This window comes from Vicia villosa, linkage group LG7 (assembly GCF_029867415.1).
Source record: "Vicia villosa cultivar HV-30 ecotype Madison, WI linkage group LG7, Vvil1.0, whole genome shotgun sequence".
Taxonomy (NCBI): Eukaryota; Viridiplantae; Streptophyta; class Magnoliopsida; order Fabales; family Fabaceae; genus Vicia; species Vicia villosa.
The window spans coordinates 49888567-49906769 of NC_081186.1; the positions used below are offsets into that span (position 1 = coordinate 49888567).

Sequence of the window (18203 nt, forward strand, 5' to 3'; positions counted from 1 at the left end):
ACATATAACACAAAATTCATAAATGACTAACTTCCACTAAATTAAAGATTCTTCAAATTGTAAAACACCCATGTGAGCAGTGTACTCATGAAGGACCTTGGGTGAAAGATCTTTTGTAAAAGGACCTGCTATCACGGAGTTTGCCCCTAAGTGTTATATGGAAATCTATCCACTTTGTACCTTTTTTAACAACTAGGAACTTGATGTCAATATGTTTTGACTTAGCCAAACTCCTATTATTATTGGAATATATAAGACGAATGATTTATTGTCACAATATAACTTAAGCCGTCTTTCAATTCCTTCCATAATTTATAGCCCAGTGACAAGGTTCCTCAACCAAATTCTATGGTTAAATGTCTTACAACATGCTATAAATTCTACAGTCAGGTGGAATAAGCAATAAGAGTTTGTTTGGGATTGTGCCAAGAAAATGCACCACCAGTCAACATGTAGATATAGTATGAAGTGAATCTTTTACTATCTTGGCATCCAACAAAATCAGATTCAGTATATTCAATAATCTCCAACTTGTTTGACCTTATATATGTGAGCATATAATCTTCTATTCTCTTTAAATACTTCATAACCCTTTTGACCGACTTCCAATGATCCATTCTTGGATTGCTCAAATATCTGCCTAACATCCCAACTATGAACACAATATTCGGATGTCTATAAACTTGGGCATACATCAGACTCCTTACAACAGACGCGTAAGGAATCTTTTGCATTTCTTGAATTTCTAAGTTTCCTTTTGGACACTGATTGAGACTAAATTTGTCTCCCTTAAAAATTAGAGTATCCCCTGGTTTACATTGCTGCATGCCAAATTTTTTAAGCATCTTTTCTATATATCTCATTTGTGATAATCCAAGAATACCACAAGATCGATCTCGGTGTATCTGAATTCCTAATACAAAGGAGATGTCACTAAGATCTTTCATTTCAAATTTTTTTGATAGACATTTCTTGGTTTCATGCATCATGCACCTATATCATTTGTGGCAAGCAATATGTCATCAACATATAGGACCAGTAAAATATACTTGTTCCAACTGAATTTGTGATACACAAAATCCTCAACAACATTGTTGCAACCACAAGTCCACGATAATGCAAAGTAATATACTAAGATCAAACTCACAGGGAGATGAGTTTGAGTAGTGATTTTTATCCTAACGGTGTGTAGCTAAAGAGATCAAATATTTTGAGGTTCAACACAAATGAAATAAAATTAACAGATAATAAAAACAGGAAATGGGGTTAGTGATCATCTATCTTGACTCACCCTATTGATCATTCGAAATTGAACATGAGAATTTCAAATAAAATTATAGAAAAGTAGATAAATATGTACTATAACCACTTTTTGAGCATGCGCACTAGATGAAACACCCTAAACCTAAAACACTTAATTTATAAAATAACTCAGATTAGTTTACTCAAAAGAGTGTCACATTTTCTCAACACAAACATCTTTCTCAAATCATGTTATAGCAGCGGAAATAAATCTCAAAACAACTTTAATTTTCTCATAAATAAAATCAACTTCATTTAAAAACATAAAGAAATTAGTTCAACAACTTTTAAAAACACAAAACAAAGGATAAGCCATCCCAGTGTTACACAATTAGAGCAACAAGCAAAACTAAAATAAACTCAAAAGTGATAAATCATGAAGAAGGCCACTACAGTATCCTCCAACTTAACAACAGCTAAGGCTCCTCTACCTAGATATCTATAGCATTAGGGTAAGGAACAACACATAAAACAAACATTAGGTGAGAAACAACAAGGATGACTCAACAATATCATTTGTTGATCGCACAAATAAATTAGAACAATAATCAATCACAATGTTATTATGTATGAAATGTATTCATCTCCTCTATTACAATGCATCTGATACCAATTTTCTTGAGAAGACTATTCTTCAGACCTTCTTATTCCAGCATCATTGAATTGTGAATGTCAGATGAGTTGTTCTGGACATTTGATCTTGGATTCCTGCCCATCTGTTTCATCACCTTGTTAAATTGTCTCCCAAGCAATACTATGGCGTTGTATATTCCTTCTTCTGAATCCATATCACATTCTTCCCTACCACCTTCAGTGTTAGCAACAAAAGCTATGCTTTTGTTCTTCTTTTGAGCTTTATCATTGATGCTCAATTCATATGTCTGGAGAGATCCTACTAGATCATCCAACCTCATTCGATTAATATCTTGAGCTTCTTCAATGGCAGTCACCTTCATGTCAAACCTCTTTGGAAGAGACCTGAGCACCTTTCTTACCAGTTTTTCTTCTAGTATCTTTTCTCCTAATGCACTGGACGCATTATCTATCTCAAGAACATTCATATGAAATTCATGAATACTTTCATCATCCTTCATTCTTAGATTCTCAAACTGAGTGATTAGTAGATGGAGTCTTGACATCTTCACTTTGGATGTGCCTTCATGAGCAGTTTTGAGAATTTCCCATGCGTCCTTGGCAACTTCGCATGTGTTCACCCACTTGAAGATGTTCTTGTCAATTGCATTAAAGATGGCATTCAGGGCTTTAGAATTTCCAAGAGTTAGTTCATCCTCTTCTTAGTCCTAGTCTTCTTCAGGATTTAGGAAAGTAGTGGGTTGTTTGTCTGCTCCTATAACAACATGATGCTTCCATCCTTTCAAGACTGCATTCCAAGCTCGGCTGTCTATGGATTTCAAGAAAGCCACCATACGAGGTTTCCAGTAGTCATAATTGCTTCCATCCAGAACTTGTAGTCTGTTCAAAAATCCTCCTTCCTTATCCATCATACCAGAAAGTAACCTCCCTAGATCTCACCCAGATATGTGATGTCGAATGAGAATTCATGACACAAATATCTGTTGATAACGATTATGGAACAAGACTGCAGCAGTAATGAAGATAGTGAATAAAGATAAATAACACAAGGAATTGTTTACCCAGTTCGGAACAACCTTCCTACTTTGGGGGCTACCAAGCCAAGGATGAAATCAATATCAGATAGTATCAATTCGAAGCTAAACAGTCCCAGTTTACAACTCCTCACTTAATCACCACCCTTCCCATGACTTCTACCTAAGACTCACCTAGGTATGAGGCCCTCCTCAAACCCCCTCAATCACAACACCCTGTGACAAACAACACAAACAATAAATAGTAGAAGACACTCTTCCAAAACACACAATTCTCAATGCTTAAAAGCTTATGAGAACGACACTTCTCTCCTTACTTAACAACTTCGGAGATTAAACCACACCATCATGTTTGTGAATGCACACATATGGAACTTACAGCACAACTAACAAAATAATGATTCTTATAACCCTAAAATACAACTACCAGTTCCACTTAAAACCAGGTATAGGCCAGTCTATTTGTAGCATTAGTATTGACTGAATTAGGCCTAAAACCGCAACAAGGAGGCTGCACAAAGTTTGTTGCTTGATCTCCAAGAAAATAGGTTTTCTATCCAATCTTTCCTAAATTGTCTCCAATTATGAAGATTGTGAAAACCACCAAATATCTCTAATTGAATAAATCTTGGATGCACATCAGCTAACCGAATATTCCATAATATTTTGTAGCTAATAAAACAATTGATATACTTGAGAGATCAGCTTCAGCTCACACGCCTCAATAAACACGATGTCATACCTGTAATGTTATGACATCTTGTTCAACATGTTGAAACCTGAATGATATTACTTTATATTCAACATGTTTCAACCAGGTTGGTTTTACCAAAATGCTTGTCAATCTTAGAGAAACTACAAAAATTAAGATCTCAACTCATATTCAACAAAAACAGAATACTCGTATCTCATACTCAACAAATTTCACAATGAAAGGTAACCAATGTAATTCCTCTCTGAATTACTCAATTCAAATATATTATACAATTGCAACTTAATAATTATATAAATGTTTACAAAAACATATTGTTATGCACAAACATATCAATACAGCTCAAAAACATGTCAGAGTTACTCAATTTTAACTCTAAACACCTCATAAAGCATTACTCTACAAATTCGACAACTCAAAATTAATTCTTTTGGCTGACGGCCTTAGTAAAGTAATAATATAACTCTAAACAAATTAAAAACAACCCTGACAACTTAAACATGTTATAGGAACTTAAAATAAATAAAAAATGACTCTAATCAACTAAAAAACATCTTTGACAACTCTATGGCTACTCTAGTAACTCTATTGATAACTCTGCCATGATAAAAAATAACTTATTTTACAATTCAAAAAATCATTTTTAATTCTGACTCAAAACTCACCAAATAATTGCGAAAAGTCACCGCAATTAAAATTTACACGAAAACTCGCCGAATACGACTACGGACTCGAAAATGCCGACCTGTCGCCCGTCGAACTGCTGCTGACCCGCAACTCTCCCATGGTTGTTGTTGCTCGATGTTGTCGTGTTTTGACGGAGTGGTTGGGTTGTTGGTATATGGACATATTTCTATAAGGGAGACCGGATTTATTCGCTGCTCTCACAAATCTATATTTGATGATCATCAACCTACAAGCTATTTTTTGTTTTACAATTGAGTTTCACGTCCTTATGTGAGTTCGCTGAATTATGTTTATTGTGTGTTTGCTCAGGATTTATGTGAGTTCGCTGAATTATGCTTATTGTGTCAGGATTTAAAAAGTGATTTGTTTTATTTATTTTTTGAAATTTCTCTATATCACATTTAAGTTGTTTTTTAACCGGGCCAGATTTCATGTCCCTCTAGTCATTTCTACTATCCTCTTTCTATTTGAGATTTTTTTTTACATACCTCACTATGAGGAGGACCTCCAGCAAAAACCCAAAAATACCCCTACTTCGAAAATGCATTTCCGAAGTAATTATTTTTTCAGATATATCCAGAAATCGGAGATGCATCTCCGAAAAAAATTAGGATTTTGGTTATTTCAGAGATGCATCTCCGAAACACCAAAAAAATTAGAATTTTGATTAATTAGGAAATGCATATCCGAAAAAACCACCCAAAAAATGGTCAGAGGTTTTTTCGGATATGCATATCCGAAAATATCCCAAAAATTAAATTTTTTTAGGATATTGATTAATTCATATATTATAAAATTGATATATTTTATAAATTATAAATAATAATAATGATAATTATACGGTTGATATTTCTATTATAATTTCAATTAAAATTAATAAATAAAATTCATATTAATAATTACTAAACCTATACGTGATACACACTAATTATGATTATATAAAAAATAAATACATTAATAATTATTCAGCAAAATTTTAAAATAAAAGAGATCAAATAAGAATAAAATTATTTACTATTTTATTCATATTTTAATATAAAATTCAAATTATATAGTTTTTCAAAATAATAAATAAAAATAAAAATTATAAAAATTATTTTAATAATTAATTATGATAAAAAATCATTTTTCATTTAGCTTAAAAAAATTAAAAGAATATTTTGTCTTAATTTTATTTAATGAATAAATAAATTATATATTTAATTTTATATAATTCAAAATTTACTTATGAAATTAGAATGTTTTTAATTTATATAAGTTAGTAAAATAATTTTTAACTTTAAAATTGTTTAGGAAATTTTGAAAATTAAAATAATTTTATATAATTTAGAATGTTTTTAATTTATATTTGTTTATAAAATGATTTTTTATAACTATAAAATTGTTTTTGAAAATTAGTTTAGAAAATAACTTCTTTTATGTATCATAAAAAAAAATAGAAAATAAATATTTTTTATATTATTATTATTATTAGTTTTTTATATAAAAATAAAATTTTAATTTAAATATTTATTAGGTTAATATTATTATTAATATATCTTGATTATAATGATATATATTTAATAATATATTTTAATTAATACAATTAATTATACTATTAATAGTATTAATTTACCTTAATTTTAAATTTTTAATAATTATTGAATTTTCGGAAATGCATATCCGAAACACTCAAAAACCAAAAATTGAAATATTTCGGATATGCATCTCCGAAGGCACCCTCTCTAAAAAAATGTTAATTTCGGAAATGTATCTCCGAAAATACTTTTTTTTTGTGTTTTCGAAAATACATTCTCGAGAACACTTTTTTTTTGTGTTTTCGGAAGTGCACTTTCGAAATTAACTTTTTTTTCTAAAAAAGTGATTTCGGAGATGCATCTCCGAAATATAGGGGCATTTTGAAAATTTTGCCGCGGATTTTCAAGAAGGTAGAGGGGTATTTAAAGAAATTCTCTTCTATTTCAATCTAATTAGATATTACAGACTCATTTTCTGTATCATTCGTACCTAATTAGGTATTGCACAATAATAATAAAAAATATTTATTTGAAAAAAAATACTAAATTTACTAAAACAAAGTATGTTAAAATAAATTAGATATTAATCAATTATTCAAAAATTAATTACATATAAATTAAAAATTAAATTAAATAGGCTGCAAATCCTACGTGATTGTTTTTTTTTTGTTGAAGGAAGCTACATATTAGAAACCCTCACGGAGAAGCAATTCCCTAAATATGGCTAAGAGTCTATATGTTTTCAATTGATAACTTATGATTGTTTTTAAATCCCTACTACTCTTCTGCATTGACAAAACATTTGATGTGCCCCAAATTTAAATGGAAAAAATTATAATTAAAATTTGAATTAAAAATAATGATTAACTACATGTAAAAAAGAGCATAGAAATTAAATCCATTGATGGTATAATATATTTTGGTTGAAAAAAGCAGAAAGTCTACTATATTCAAGAATATAACTCAACATCAAGCCTATGAACATAAAAAAATTAATCAATATTCTTAGCAATCCCCGCACTTTAACATCTTCATTATTCTTCCGTTTTTGAAACCGCAGTTGAATTCTTCAGCTCTTTACCTTTTTCAATTTCTTGTGACTCGTTATTGTTGAGTAAAAGGTGCAACTTGCCGTTAACTCTAAATGACCAAATGTCAAGTTTTTGATGCTCTTTAAAGTTATTTTTCAACAAAACAGGTGTCCAACCAGGATGAAGATTATAAATACTAGTACTCGTCATGTCCCACTTCTTCAAAGACAGTGAGAACTCGTTAAAACAAGGATCTAGCACAGTCACTTTTAAACCAAACGGTTTTCCTTCTTGATCCCTTGTTTTCAAGGATGTTTTTTCTATTTCTGTAAGAAAATCAGACTTGATTTGTGAAATTGGCATTGAAAGACGATTGTTGTTAGGGTTGAGATCTGTTTTATACAATTCCTTGCACATGATATATTTAATATCACTACCATTCAACACTTTGATCATGTTATTGACATGATTAGGCAATTCTGGTGGCAGTGATAGCACAGTTTCTTTCTTGCGAATTATTGGTTTCCTCGTAATTGCGGACTTTGATTTCACTCTTCTTTCTTCATCATACATGATATCTCCATTACTTGGACGACACCTTTTTTTATCATTGACTTCTACTCTTTTCACATTACGTTGTGAAATAAGAGGGAGGTTTGCTTCTTGACACACAATGTGATTGATTTTCTTTATTTGTGCTAACTCATCTTTAGTATAAAATTGTGGAGACTCTTGAGATAACACTCTATGCAAAGAAAAATGAGATAGTGGATCAAATTTCTTTTCCATTGTTTTCAACTTTTGCATATATGCATTGATCTTCTCAATAGCCATAGCTTTCTTTTGCATCATAATTTCTGGATTTTGTAACTCTGCAGTGTTCTTCTTCATGGACATTGGTTTCTTTTCTTGTTCTGTAATGTGTTGATAAATGTTGTGATTTTAAGTGTTCATCAAGTGTGTATTTATAATGATTATGAAGATTTAAAATTAAAAACTGAATCATATAATATCTTATCATATATCGCAATTTAAAAAAGATTTGATCCAAAAATCTCGATAATCTGTTACAATGAATTTATTTTGTTCTATTGAGCTATTTTTTAAATTTAAAATAACTATCGTTAGATAATTTCTGTTACAATGATATATTTCAATTCTCCTTTATAATAGGCTAAATTTTGTTACAAAATAAAAAATATAATTTAATCTTAAATCTGAATTAATTCTCCTTTATTCTAATGACTCAATTCAATATTTTATAAAGTAATGAAACAAAATCAACCTAAAGTTTATATTTAAATTTTTTCAACCAATACGTCTGACATAATTTTAATACTGAATTTTTTGAACACTTAGTTTATTTTGAAATACAAGTAAAATTTTCTACTACATATTTATCTCTTTTACTTTCCATTCCGTTTTTGTACTTTTTATTCCGCTAAATTTTATCAAACTCCTAAATAAAAATAATATGAGTTAATTATATCAACTTTGTATATAAATTGTTTTAAATTAATAATTTTTTGTTACAATAATTAAAATAATTATTTATTATTATGTTTATATATTTATAACATTTTATTATTTATTATTAATATTATTATTATTATTATTTAAAAACTGAATTTCTATTTATAAATATTTTCAGTTTACATTTATATTTATATTTATTCTCAATTTATTGTAATTACTACTATATGAGTCATATTTATATATATATATATATATATATATATATATATATATATATATATATATATATATATATATATATATATATATATATATATATATATATTTATATATATATATATATATATATTTCTTAAATGAATTTAGCAGATAACCATCACTATTATTAATTTTAACAAATTCCCTCTACATTTTTCAAGTCATCCTCAATCAAATGAGATACTTAAAAACATTCATATTTAAATTTAAACTGATTTAAATAAAAAGTTGAAAATTGTAAATTTTTTAATAGTTTTATTTGGATTCTCTTTTATAAGAATCATTTAGATCAAGTCAAATTTTGTACTGATTTTCAAAATTGATCTAAAATGAACCGCATGAATATTATACTCGTAAAACTACATCAGTGATAACTTTACCATCAAAGAGCAATAATGTCTCAGTTAGATGCTCTATGAATTGTATATCTCTTTCTCTTTGTGATCATCGCCTTATGTAGTAATTCTTACTAGGGTGGCGAATGGGCATATGTCCGCCCCGTTTACAAAAATGTGTGTGTGTGTGTGTGGGGGGGGGGGGGGGGGTAGAGATGTCAACGAGGAAGGGAATGCTCGGAGGATGCTTCCCTGCTCCCCGTCCCACTCTCAATTTATTCTCCATCCCCAATCTCCGCCACGGGAGAATATTTCCCCCCATCTCCACAGATCCCTACGGAGATTAATAGAGATTGAATCTTAAGAAAATTTCTATACTTTTTGATCAAAACTATGACATTAGTATTTCGTTAATACCATATATTTAAAGAGTAATTACCATAATCACAACTAGTAAGAAACCCGTGCTGCCGCACGGGTAATATTTTTACTTTTCGTCGATAAAAAAAAAATGATCCAATGATATAAAACGCACATGCTAACAAATAAGATTTATAAACCAAAGACATTGTTCCAATAAGATGAGTTTTGATAAAGTCACAACATATGAATGATAGTTAATAGTTTATACAATTTTGTTGCATGTAATACTCGAGATACATATGCAAATGAATCTCCAAAACATGTAGCACGAATAATAAAAAGGAAAACAAAGCTGCAACATGATTCTCCAAAATGAGTAGGATGCTTGGACCTGAAATAGCAAGGAAACAAAAAAAATCATATTTTGTGGAAGTAAAGAACCTCCAATTCTCCTAAATGTTGTCATGGCATGATAAGTTTATATTTTCAAAAACATACCTTTCAAATGTTATGGAACACTTCTTTGAATACAACATTGGTGGTAGAGAGCATAGGTTCTTTATCTTTGTCATGAATAAGAATCCTTAATCCCTTTTTGGATTTGACTCTTGAGATAGCCACGTATAATTGTCCATGACTAAAAACTTCTTTTGGCAAGTACAAACCAACATTGTCAAGTGATTGGCCTTGAGACTTGTTAATAGTCATGGCAAAGGAAACAATAATTGGAAATTGGCGTCTCACAAGTTTAAATGGCCATGGTGATTGTGAAGGGGACAAAGACATTCTAGGAATATAAAATAAGTTACCAACATTTTTTCCAGAAATGATCTTAGCTTCAATGACATGAGCAGCAAGCCTGGTAACAGTTAGCCTTGTACCATTGCACAAACCTTCAGATTGGTCTAGGTTGCGCATTAACATAATAGTGGCCCCAACTTTTAACTTTATTGAATGGTTAGGCAATCCCGAAGTCTTAAGAGCATTTAGGAACTCGGGTGTCACGTGCTCATATGCATCAAAGCTATTTGCATCAGATTTATCAATAGAATCACTGCTAAAGTATTCTTTCTCTACTCCTACAACAATTGAAAAATACCTATATTTAGAGAAAATGTATGGCCAACAATAGTTTATATCTTGATTTAAAAAAATGTTGTTATTATTAACAGAAATTACTTGAATACCTGGAAGAAGGTTTGTTATATACTGGTTGATATCATCAACTACTTCAATTGTTGAAGCTAAGATAGCACGACTTTGAAGATAATTGGAATCAAGATAGTTATGAATGAGATCAGGATACGTATCTTCAACAATTCCCTTAATCGGATCTGAAAAGTTGGAAATTAAGAACTCATTTGGAATACAAATATCAGCATAGCCATCATTTGGCTCGCACATGGTCCCATCTCCAATTTTTAAAATCCACTCAGAAAAACTCCTTATGTCATCAGCTGTAGAAGTAGGCTGACCAGTTTGTAAGCGCATGTTCTTTGTAAGCCTCAAGACTTTACAATGATCCCATATGTAAGACGCATTGATTGTTGCATGGATAATATCAGATCTAGTACCTCTTGGTATAACAGGGAGAATTTGTCTGAAGTCACCTCCAAACACAACAACCTTTCCTCCAAAAACTCTTTTAGATGCATTTCTGATTCCACTCATAATATCTCTCAAGGATTTGTCGAGTGATTCAAAGCAAAACTTGTTAGCCATAGGAGCCTCATCCCATATGATTATATCTGTCATCTTTAGAAGCTCAGCAAGATCATCTTGTTTTTCAATGTTACATATAGAATTTTCTAAAGTAGGGACAGGAATCTTAAATCTAGAATGAGTTGTTCTACCACCTGGTAACAACAAACTTGCAATCCCACTTGAAGCAACCGGCAAAACAATTTTTTTCTTAGACCTAAGTGTTGCTGATAAAGTGTTCCACATGAAGGTCTTACCAGTGCCACCGTAGCCATATAAAAAAAAAAACTCCGCCTTCTTGCTTTTCTACAACATCCATGATTTCCTCAAAAATGCTTCTTTATTCATCTATATCAAGGAGATGTTTCCAAAGAGAGTTGTTAATGTTTATAGAAAGTTGAAGTATTTTAAATTGCAATAACAACGGGTGATATTACCTGTAAGAGAAGCGTAGAGACTTTCAAAAAGTTGTTGTTGAGCAAGAACATCATATTGCCGTTCATCATAAAGGAGTCGATTTCCTGTAAAGGATTCGACATAATCTTTCGGATATGGCATTGTCTTGAAGTTCTTCAAACTTCGATTATTATTTTGCAATAGTGTTTCAATAGCCATGAGTGTCCGTTGTTTTAGCTCGGCATCACTCATTGTCAAACCTATGATAAAAATTAAACAAAAGCAAAGTTTCAATGCTGTAATAATGTTTCAACACAAATTATGAAGTAACTCGAAATGTTTTATTTTGTATTGTTTAACAGAAACTCATTAATATTTGTTACATTTGGTTACATTTAATAAAGGTGCATCAGTATTCGTAAATGAGCCACTATTTATTGTTTAACGTAAACAAAGTTTCAGTTGTTCCATTTTTTAAGTTACCATTGGCTGCAATATTGAAAACAGCCGCAGCAACTAACAGTTTCCACGCAAAGAACCTATTGACGCAAAGCTCCATGGTTTAGCATTCTCTTTTGAGTACAAAGAACTTATTGAACACAACAAATAAAGTATTATTAATTCCCTAATGAAACTGCATGCATTATATGTGAAATTCCCTATTGAACAGTATGTAATTACAATAATATTGGTTTAGTAAAGATAGGCTTTGAAAAAATAGTTAGGCGAGTTGTATTAAACAGTATGTAATAAGTAGAAAACGGGAATCCAATAAATTTGCAAACGGATGAAGATAAATAATATGATAAAAAATGGAAACACCGATTAAAAATTTAGGCAAGATTAAATACCTTGATCTCTTGCGAAGACTCGTTGATCATAAAGAATGCCATCTAATAAATACATGCAAGTCTTTCTCCAAACATGTTCGGGTCTATTCATCGATGAAGATAGTAACATGGTAACATATAGTTTGCGTAAAAAATGACCTGAACCCCACTGATGTGCCTCTTTGATGGCCTCGACAAATTCACGATCGTCTTGTAAAAATCCCATTGCAAAGCATGCATCTCTAAATGTTTTTAGCTTCTTACAGTCAAGCGTTTTGATGTCCTGATAGAATAAAGGACCCTTTTTGACAGTGAGCATCATCCTTAAATAAAACAACTCGCCAGTGCTTTGAGGAACCCAAATGAGTCGACCAATGGTATACCCTCGTTTCCTTGGTTTCCAACTTCGACTTCGTTTATGATAAACAAATTTAGAAACAAAGTCCCCATAAGTTAGTAATCTTGCTTCCTCATAAGTTTTGTTTTCTTCGAACCATGCTGTAAACATAGACTCGGTTACACTTGGTTTGAGCAACACATCACCAACCTGCTCATAGTCTTTGTAGTACACAGAGTTTTCACCTTCCATGTGGAAAAACAATCTTTCTACAGCTGGCTTTCTGCCATGTATAGAATAGGAAAATATCCTCCAGTATGCTTCACTTGGGGAGATGTATCGACAATCCAAATATTGTTTGATCTCGTCGACGTTGTTTTTATCTTGGCCTTGTATGATTGCAGAAATTCTATCGGATCCTTTGTTTATATACTTGAAAAGGTATTTGATAGAAGTACTTTGGTTGCACCATTCCATGTTAATGTGGGCTTCGTACTTCAACAACAAACTTGGATTGTGAGGAACAATATGACCACTGTGAAATATGAGTCCATTTTTTTCAATTGTGTGTTTGTTGTCTCTTCTCCTATAAATAGGATACCCTTCTTGGTCCACGATCGTCGTAGGTTGAAATTTCTTAGGGTAAAACTTGGTGCACCTCCCATCTTTCGTGCAAGGTGTTTTGGGATTTGGCAAACCACAAGGACCATGAACCATGTGAGCTTTGACCAAACTATACAACCGAGGGTGTGTTTCGGGATGGGGCACTTCAGCACTAATGATCTTGTCAATGTCTTCTAGACCTGGATATTTGTTTGAAGGATGCAAGAAGATCAAAATATGGGCATGAGGCAATCCTCTCTTTTGAAACTCAATGGTGTACATATCTACAATTGGAAAAGCATAAACAATTCAGAATCACTGTTATAAATTATAAACAATATTATGTCATCAAAGTTAAGGGGGAGAATAAACTCACAGGCAAGTACTTTGCCAAGAACACCCTTTTTGGTTAAATCTGTAAGCAATTGATCAAACTTGATTTTGAAGACTCTTGAGATGATAGTCGGTCGATCTTGAGGTTTTAAATGAAGATGTCTAAGTACTCTCTGAATCTCAGGCCAATTTGGATTACATGTAAAGGTAATAAACAAATCAGGAAATCCAACTTTACTGAATATAGTCATTCCATCATAGTACAATTGATCCATAAACCTACGACCTCCGACAAATAAGGAAGGCGAAACCACTCGTTTACCTATGCTGTTCCCTTGGGCTTGACTTTGGTCTCCCTCTTCATTTAAAGAGTTGTACTTGGAAACTCGAAGTTTTGGTTGATTTTTACGTAGCCATTCTAGTTTCTCAGACTCTAACATTGTGTAACCATCGACCAGAAATTGCTGGAACAACCTTCTAGAAGATAATAAAGTCTTAGCTTCATTTAACCAGGTTTGAATTCGGTATGCCAAGAACTCCCGAATTGTGAGCCTATTTTGTATGCTGTTATTGTTGGCAGGCAAGTCCCTATGAGCCACATCAGGTCTATAACTGTCCTCACCATAGGGAAAAATCAAAGGATACTGGTAAGCCATGTAAGCAGCGTGCAGTTCGTTGATTCTCTGAAGTCCCCCACCTCTTGTTTGCATAATGATATCACGCATTTCTGCCGTGTCAATATCACCAACAACCAAGGCTGCAACTTCAGACACAGTAGGTTGGTTATATACCCTTCCATCGGTGGCTCGATTAGAAATGAGGCGTAGCTTGAGGTTTTGAGTTTCCCCATTGTTTAACCATTGTTTCGCCATTTGAAAGCTTTTTGCATGAGGATTGAATTCGTATAGCATATTGGACAACTGGTTGACAACATCAGAATCAATGTTCTCCTTGTTCCTGTCATTAGGAATAAAGTTTTACATAACTTGAATGGCTTTGTAAAAAACGTGACAGAGACCATTCATCAATCTAATGATATCAGAAATGTAAAACATGTGACAATGAGTATGCATAGGCCTAATAATATAGGTCATGTAAAATAAGTGACCGTGAGTATTAACGAAACTAATTATATAAGTCATGTAAAACATGAGACAGTGAGTATTCATAGGCAATTACCTAAGTCCATGCATCCGGTTATCGACTTCGTTTTCCGTGTCATATATATATAACTGTGCGAATTTTGGTTTCTGCCCTTGAGGAGGCAGCAAACTTCCAATTCGATGACACGTTTGACCTTGTATCCTCATTGTTGGAGGGCCGCGACCATTGTTAAAACGATTGTCTATCTTTGCTCCCGGTGATGTGAATGCAAACATCATATTGTATAGTCGGATTTGTTGTTGAAACTTCCGGCTAACTATACTCTCGTGATCAAATAAATTTTTTGCAAGTAGCTCAGGAGGCTGTTTTAGCATCGGTAGTTCAACTTTGCCGTTACCACAGCACATCATAAACTTTGGTTTAGCTGAATGTGTACTTTTGTGCATCCTTTCTTGATACCACATCCTTGCTTTGCAATAACAACATTCGATAAGAGGGGAACCGATATCGTAATATTCTACATAAGCATAGAATGTAGGAAATTCAGATAAGGAAAGCATAATGGTTTGATATTGGTAGGAATGGTAAACATGTGCTGGAGAAAAAATCTTTACCTTCAGAATTTCCGGTTGCATTGTCATTGATTGTAAATGGTGCTTCAAGATCTTCTGAGTCAGAACAGTTTTCCTCGTCGGATAGGTATGCTGTAATAAACATACACAGGAATTTCCGACATGAGACAATGTCGTTTAATTGGCTGACACGTTCTATTCACAGTTACAATTAAAATAGGTTTATTCAATAAAATTCTGAGTGATAGAACACTTATCAAAAATACCTGCAAACGGGTCGTAGTCGCTGTCCTCATCGGAGTCGCTATTAAAATCCATATTAATCGTAGGTGTAAAAATAGGACAGGATGGCTCCGTTCTACGATGGTGATTGGTCATGGACTGTGACATTTGCGTTACCTCGTGAGAAACATGATTGTTGGATATCTTTCCTATTTGGCGAGCAGGAGGCGGTGTGTTAATGACATTACTGTTGAAACAACGCATGCATGAGTTATATTAAAACAATAGGCATTGTATAAAATGAAGGACATCATGTTTGGTACCTTGGTCCGGGTGTATGATTTGGAATGGGTTGCGTCCGACTACTCGTTTGGCTGGGTCGCGGTGTATTCAAATTCAGCCCCGACTCTGGATCACGCATTTGTTTTCTTGGCCTGCCTCTAGGTCGTTTGGGAGCATCAACACAACTGTGTTAAAGTTTAGTTAGTTACATTTCCAGTCAATGTCTTGCCCAATTTGATGAAAAACCTCAAGCCCGTATAATATGCATCTCTGATTTAGAACTTATTGAATATCAGAAATATAGTATGTATTCCTACACATATTTCATATGGTTTTAAGTCCTAAAACAGGCTAAGGTTTAGACACCTATTCTTGTTTAAATTGTAGGTTATTACGAGGTTTCCACATGTTTGGCAGGGTTACTTTCCTGTCATGCATGAACTGAAATTTGATAGTCAACTTGTTTTTTACACCCATTTATAATACGGGTGTTTTAAAAACTAACCTTGGATGCAATGTTTAAAACATATTATTTTTAGAGCAACAATGTATAGAACCCTTTTGAAATAATTAAGGTTACCTAGCGAAATTGAGCAGAAAAAACGTGAATTTGAGTTCAGCCAAACTAAGTGAAATTATAAGCATCCTCAAACTAAGTATTAATGCCTATAGATCAAGCCACATATCATAATCTATTTCTGAGACTTAATATATTGAAAATAAACAGGTCCTAGTCCGTGCAATAAGCTTGGACCTAAACTATTAAACAATAGTTGAAAACAGTAAGGTGTTGCGAATTTCCCATACCTCGGTCTTGCTATGGCAGGTGATGTGTGGTTTGTATGGCACGGTTGTTGTTCTACCATTGTTGGATTACTGCCTCATATAAAACAGCATGGATTAAACAACGGACGACAAAAAAAGTTAAGGTCAAAACATAATATAATTTTAAGATTATTTCAGGTAAGGTGGGAAGCAATGTAGTTTTGCAATCTCAGGGCACTTATGTACCTTGTTTGTCCGGTGTAACCGAGGTTCACCTTCGCTGTGTGATGCCCTTCCTCTCTTTCCGGTATAGGAAACTTTCTGGTTAAGTTCCTAGCCATATTTGGAACTCCATAGTGATTCTTATGCCTACCTCGCACTGGTCTGGGAATTAGTGGTAAGCTGTTAACAATAAAACCATGGAAACCATTATAAACAGGGATGTAATCAACTTTCAAGCCTATACACATTGAGTTAATGGTTACACATTGAGTTAACGGTTATACAATATTAGTTTACAAAAATATAATCCACTTTCATGGGGCATCTTTGAATTATCTTGCATCCTGAGTAATTTGTTTCAAGCTTAACTTGACACACAAGTTAATGGGACAGCCACCAATAGCATAGTAAAATAAATAGTTAAATGTGTTATCTTGATAAGCAAGTAAGGGATTCATAGAGAAATATATAGAGGTGAGTAACTAAGTTGGTGTATCGTAGAAGAACTTCCAGCTTCACCGACGATGTTTTCATGAGGAGACCGGTTTTGATTAGCTTTCAATGAGGAAGGAGTAAATCCCTCATTTTCCTTCGCTGTAGAACTGGATGCAAATTTTGAAAATAGATTTGTTGCCAATTCATCTATCGGTCGGGACCTTATATTTGTTTTAAAGGCGTGTCTTGTTACGCTAGGTTCCGAACCTTCAAAACCTACACTTATACCAACTGACTGTCCAGAAATTCTCGTTCTTGTAGTAATATTTTGAAATGATGGAGTCAACTCGGACAAAGGTTGCCTCGGCGTCAATGACATTGGTGTATTAATAATTGCATCAAGCGGCAACTGTTGGTGAGGATTGTATTTTTGACGTTTGGAACGATTCTCTTTCAAAAGCATTGACCTTCTTGATCGTGCCTTTTTCGCGTTACGTTTTCTGTCAAACGGGTCCGTATTTTGCAACTTTAAGAGAGCTACAACAAACCACCAAATTTAATTTTAATAGAGTTAGAAGGTGTAATTAAAATCCACATGATATTAATCTATAACTATGCACATATTGTCCTATTGACAATCCCTCTTACCATGCATTTAATGTACCAATATCCTTCATATAGAATTCAATAATATTAAAGTTCATGACAGGCACATTTTCTTAATAAATAAACACACATACTTTGGTGGTTGGATTATCATAAATGACTTAAACCTACCGAATTTATTGTAAGGCTGGTAACATATTCATAATTATATAAATTGACCTTTAGTAGAGGAATGTTTATCATGTTTCTGCTATGATGTTCTCCTGAATTGAGATGACCATCATTCATACCAATCGTTGTTAGCATTTCAAACTAAGGTGAGTAACTTAACCACTATCACTTTATTATCTATTTCAAAATTAAAAAAACATCCTAAGGTTAGGCAATACGATGGTTAGATTCATGTGTTATATAAGAATGGATGCATAGTAATTGTTCTTAAAGATCTCATGATTATCTGTGGTGAATCCTTTAGAGTGTTATAGA

At 32.7% G+C, this 18203-nt stretch overlaps 3 protein-coding genes across 3 annotated transcripts; all 3 read right to left on the reverse strand.

The window, feature by feature from the left end:
- Window positions 1–6880: 6880 nt before the first annotated feature.
- LOC131619014 (B3 domain-containing protein At2g31420-like) lies at window positions 6881–7774 on the reverse strand. The gene has a single exon (XM_058890157.1). The coding sequence runs from the start codon at window positions 7772–7774 to the stop codon at window positions 6881–6883; it is 894 nt and encodes a 297-aa protein (XP_058746140.1).
- A 2036-nt stretch (window positions 7775–9810) lies between these two features.
- On the reverse strand, window positions 9811–11965 carry LOC131619015 (uncharacterized). Its single transcript, XM_058890158.1, has 4 exons — window positions 11890–11965; window positions 11448–11666; window positions 10497–11237; window positions 9811–10388 (listed from the first exon to the last, which is right to left on the reverse strand). Exons 1-4 carry the CDS (start codon window positions 11963–11965, stop codon window positions 9811–9813), a joined length of 1614 nt encoding a protein of 537 aa, XP_058746141.1.
- Window positions 11966–12249: 284 nt separating this feature from the next.
- Window positions 12250–17766, reverse strand: LOC131619016 (uncharacterized). Its single transcript, XM_058890159.1, has 8 exons — window positions 17760–17766; window positions 17184–17648; window positions 16701–16914; window positions 15452–15654; window positions 15228–15317; window positions 14689–15130; window positions 13553–14466; window positions 12250–13460 (listed from the first exon to the last, which is right to left on the reverse strand). Exons 1-8 carry the CDS (start codon window positions 17764–17766, stop codon window positions 12250–12252), a joined length of 3546 nt encoding a protein of 1181 aa, XP_058746142.1.
- Window positions 17767–18203: the final 437 nt, after the last annotated feature.

What these genes read in the sequence shown, in the direction of transcription:
- LOC131619014 (XM_058890157.1), bottom strand. Translation starts at nt 7,774, where the DNA reads ATGTCCATGAAGAAGAACACTGCAGAGTTACAAAATCCAGAAATTATG.
- LOC131619015 (XM_058890158.1), bottom strand. Translation starts at nt 11,965, where the DNA reads ATGGAGCTTTGCGTCAATAGGTTCTTTGCGTGGAAACTGTTAGTTGCT. An exon ending in TTTCAATATTGCAGCCAATG is followed by an intron (nt 11,667 to 11,889) that starts GTAACTTAAAAA and finishes TTTTTATCATAG; the next exon opens with GTTTGACAATGAGTGATGCC. An exon ending in TATAACAAACCTTCTTCCAG is followed by an intron (nt 10,389 to 10,496) that starts GTATTCAAGTAA and finishes CAATTGTTGTAG; the next exon opens with GAGTAGAGAAAGAATACTTT.
- LOC131619016 (XM_058890159.1), bottom strand. An exon ending in GGTTACACCGGACAAACAAG is followed by an intron (nt 15,655 to 16,700) that starts GTACATAAGTGC and finishes TTGTTTCAACAG; the next exon opens with TAATGTCATTAACACACCGC. An exon ending in AACCGGATGCATGGACTTAG is followed by an intron (nt 14,467 to 14,688) that starts GTAATTGCCTAT and finishes TCCTAATGACAG; the next exon opens with GAACAAGGAGAACATTGATT.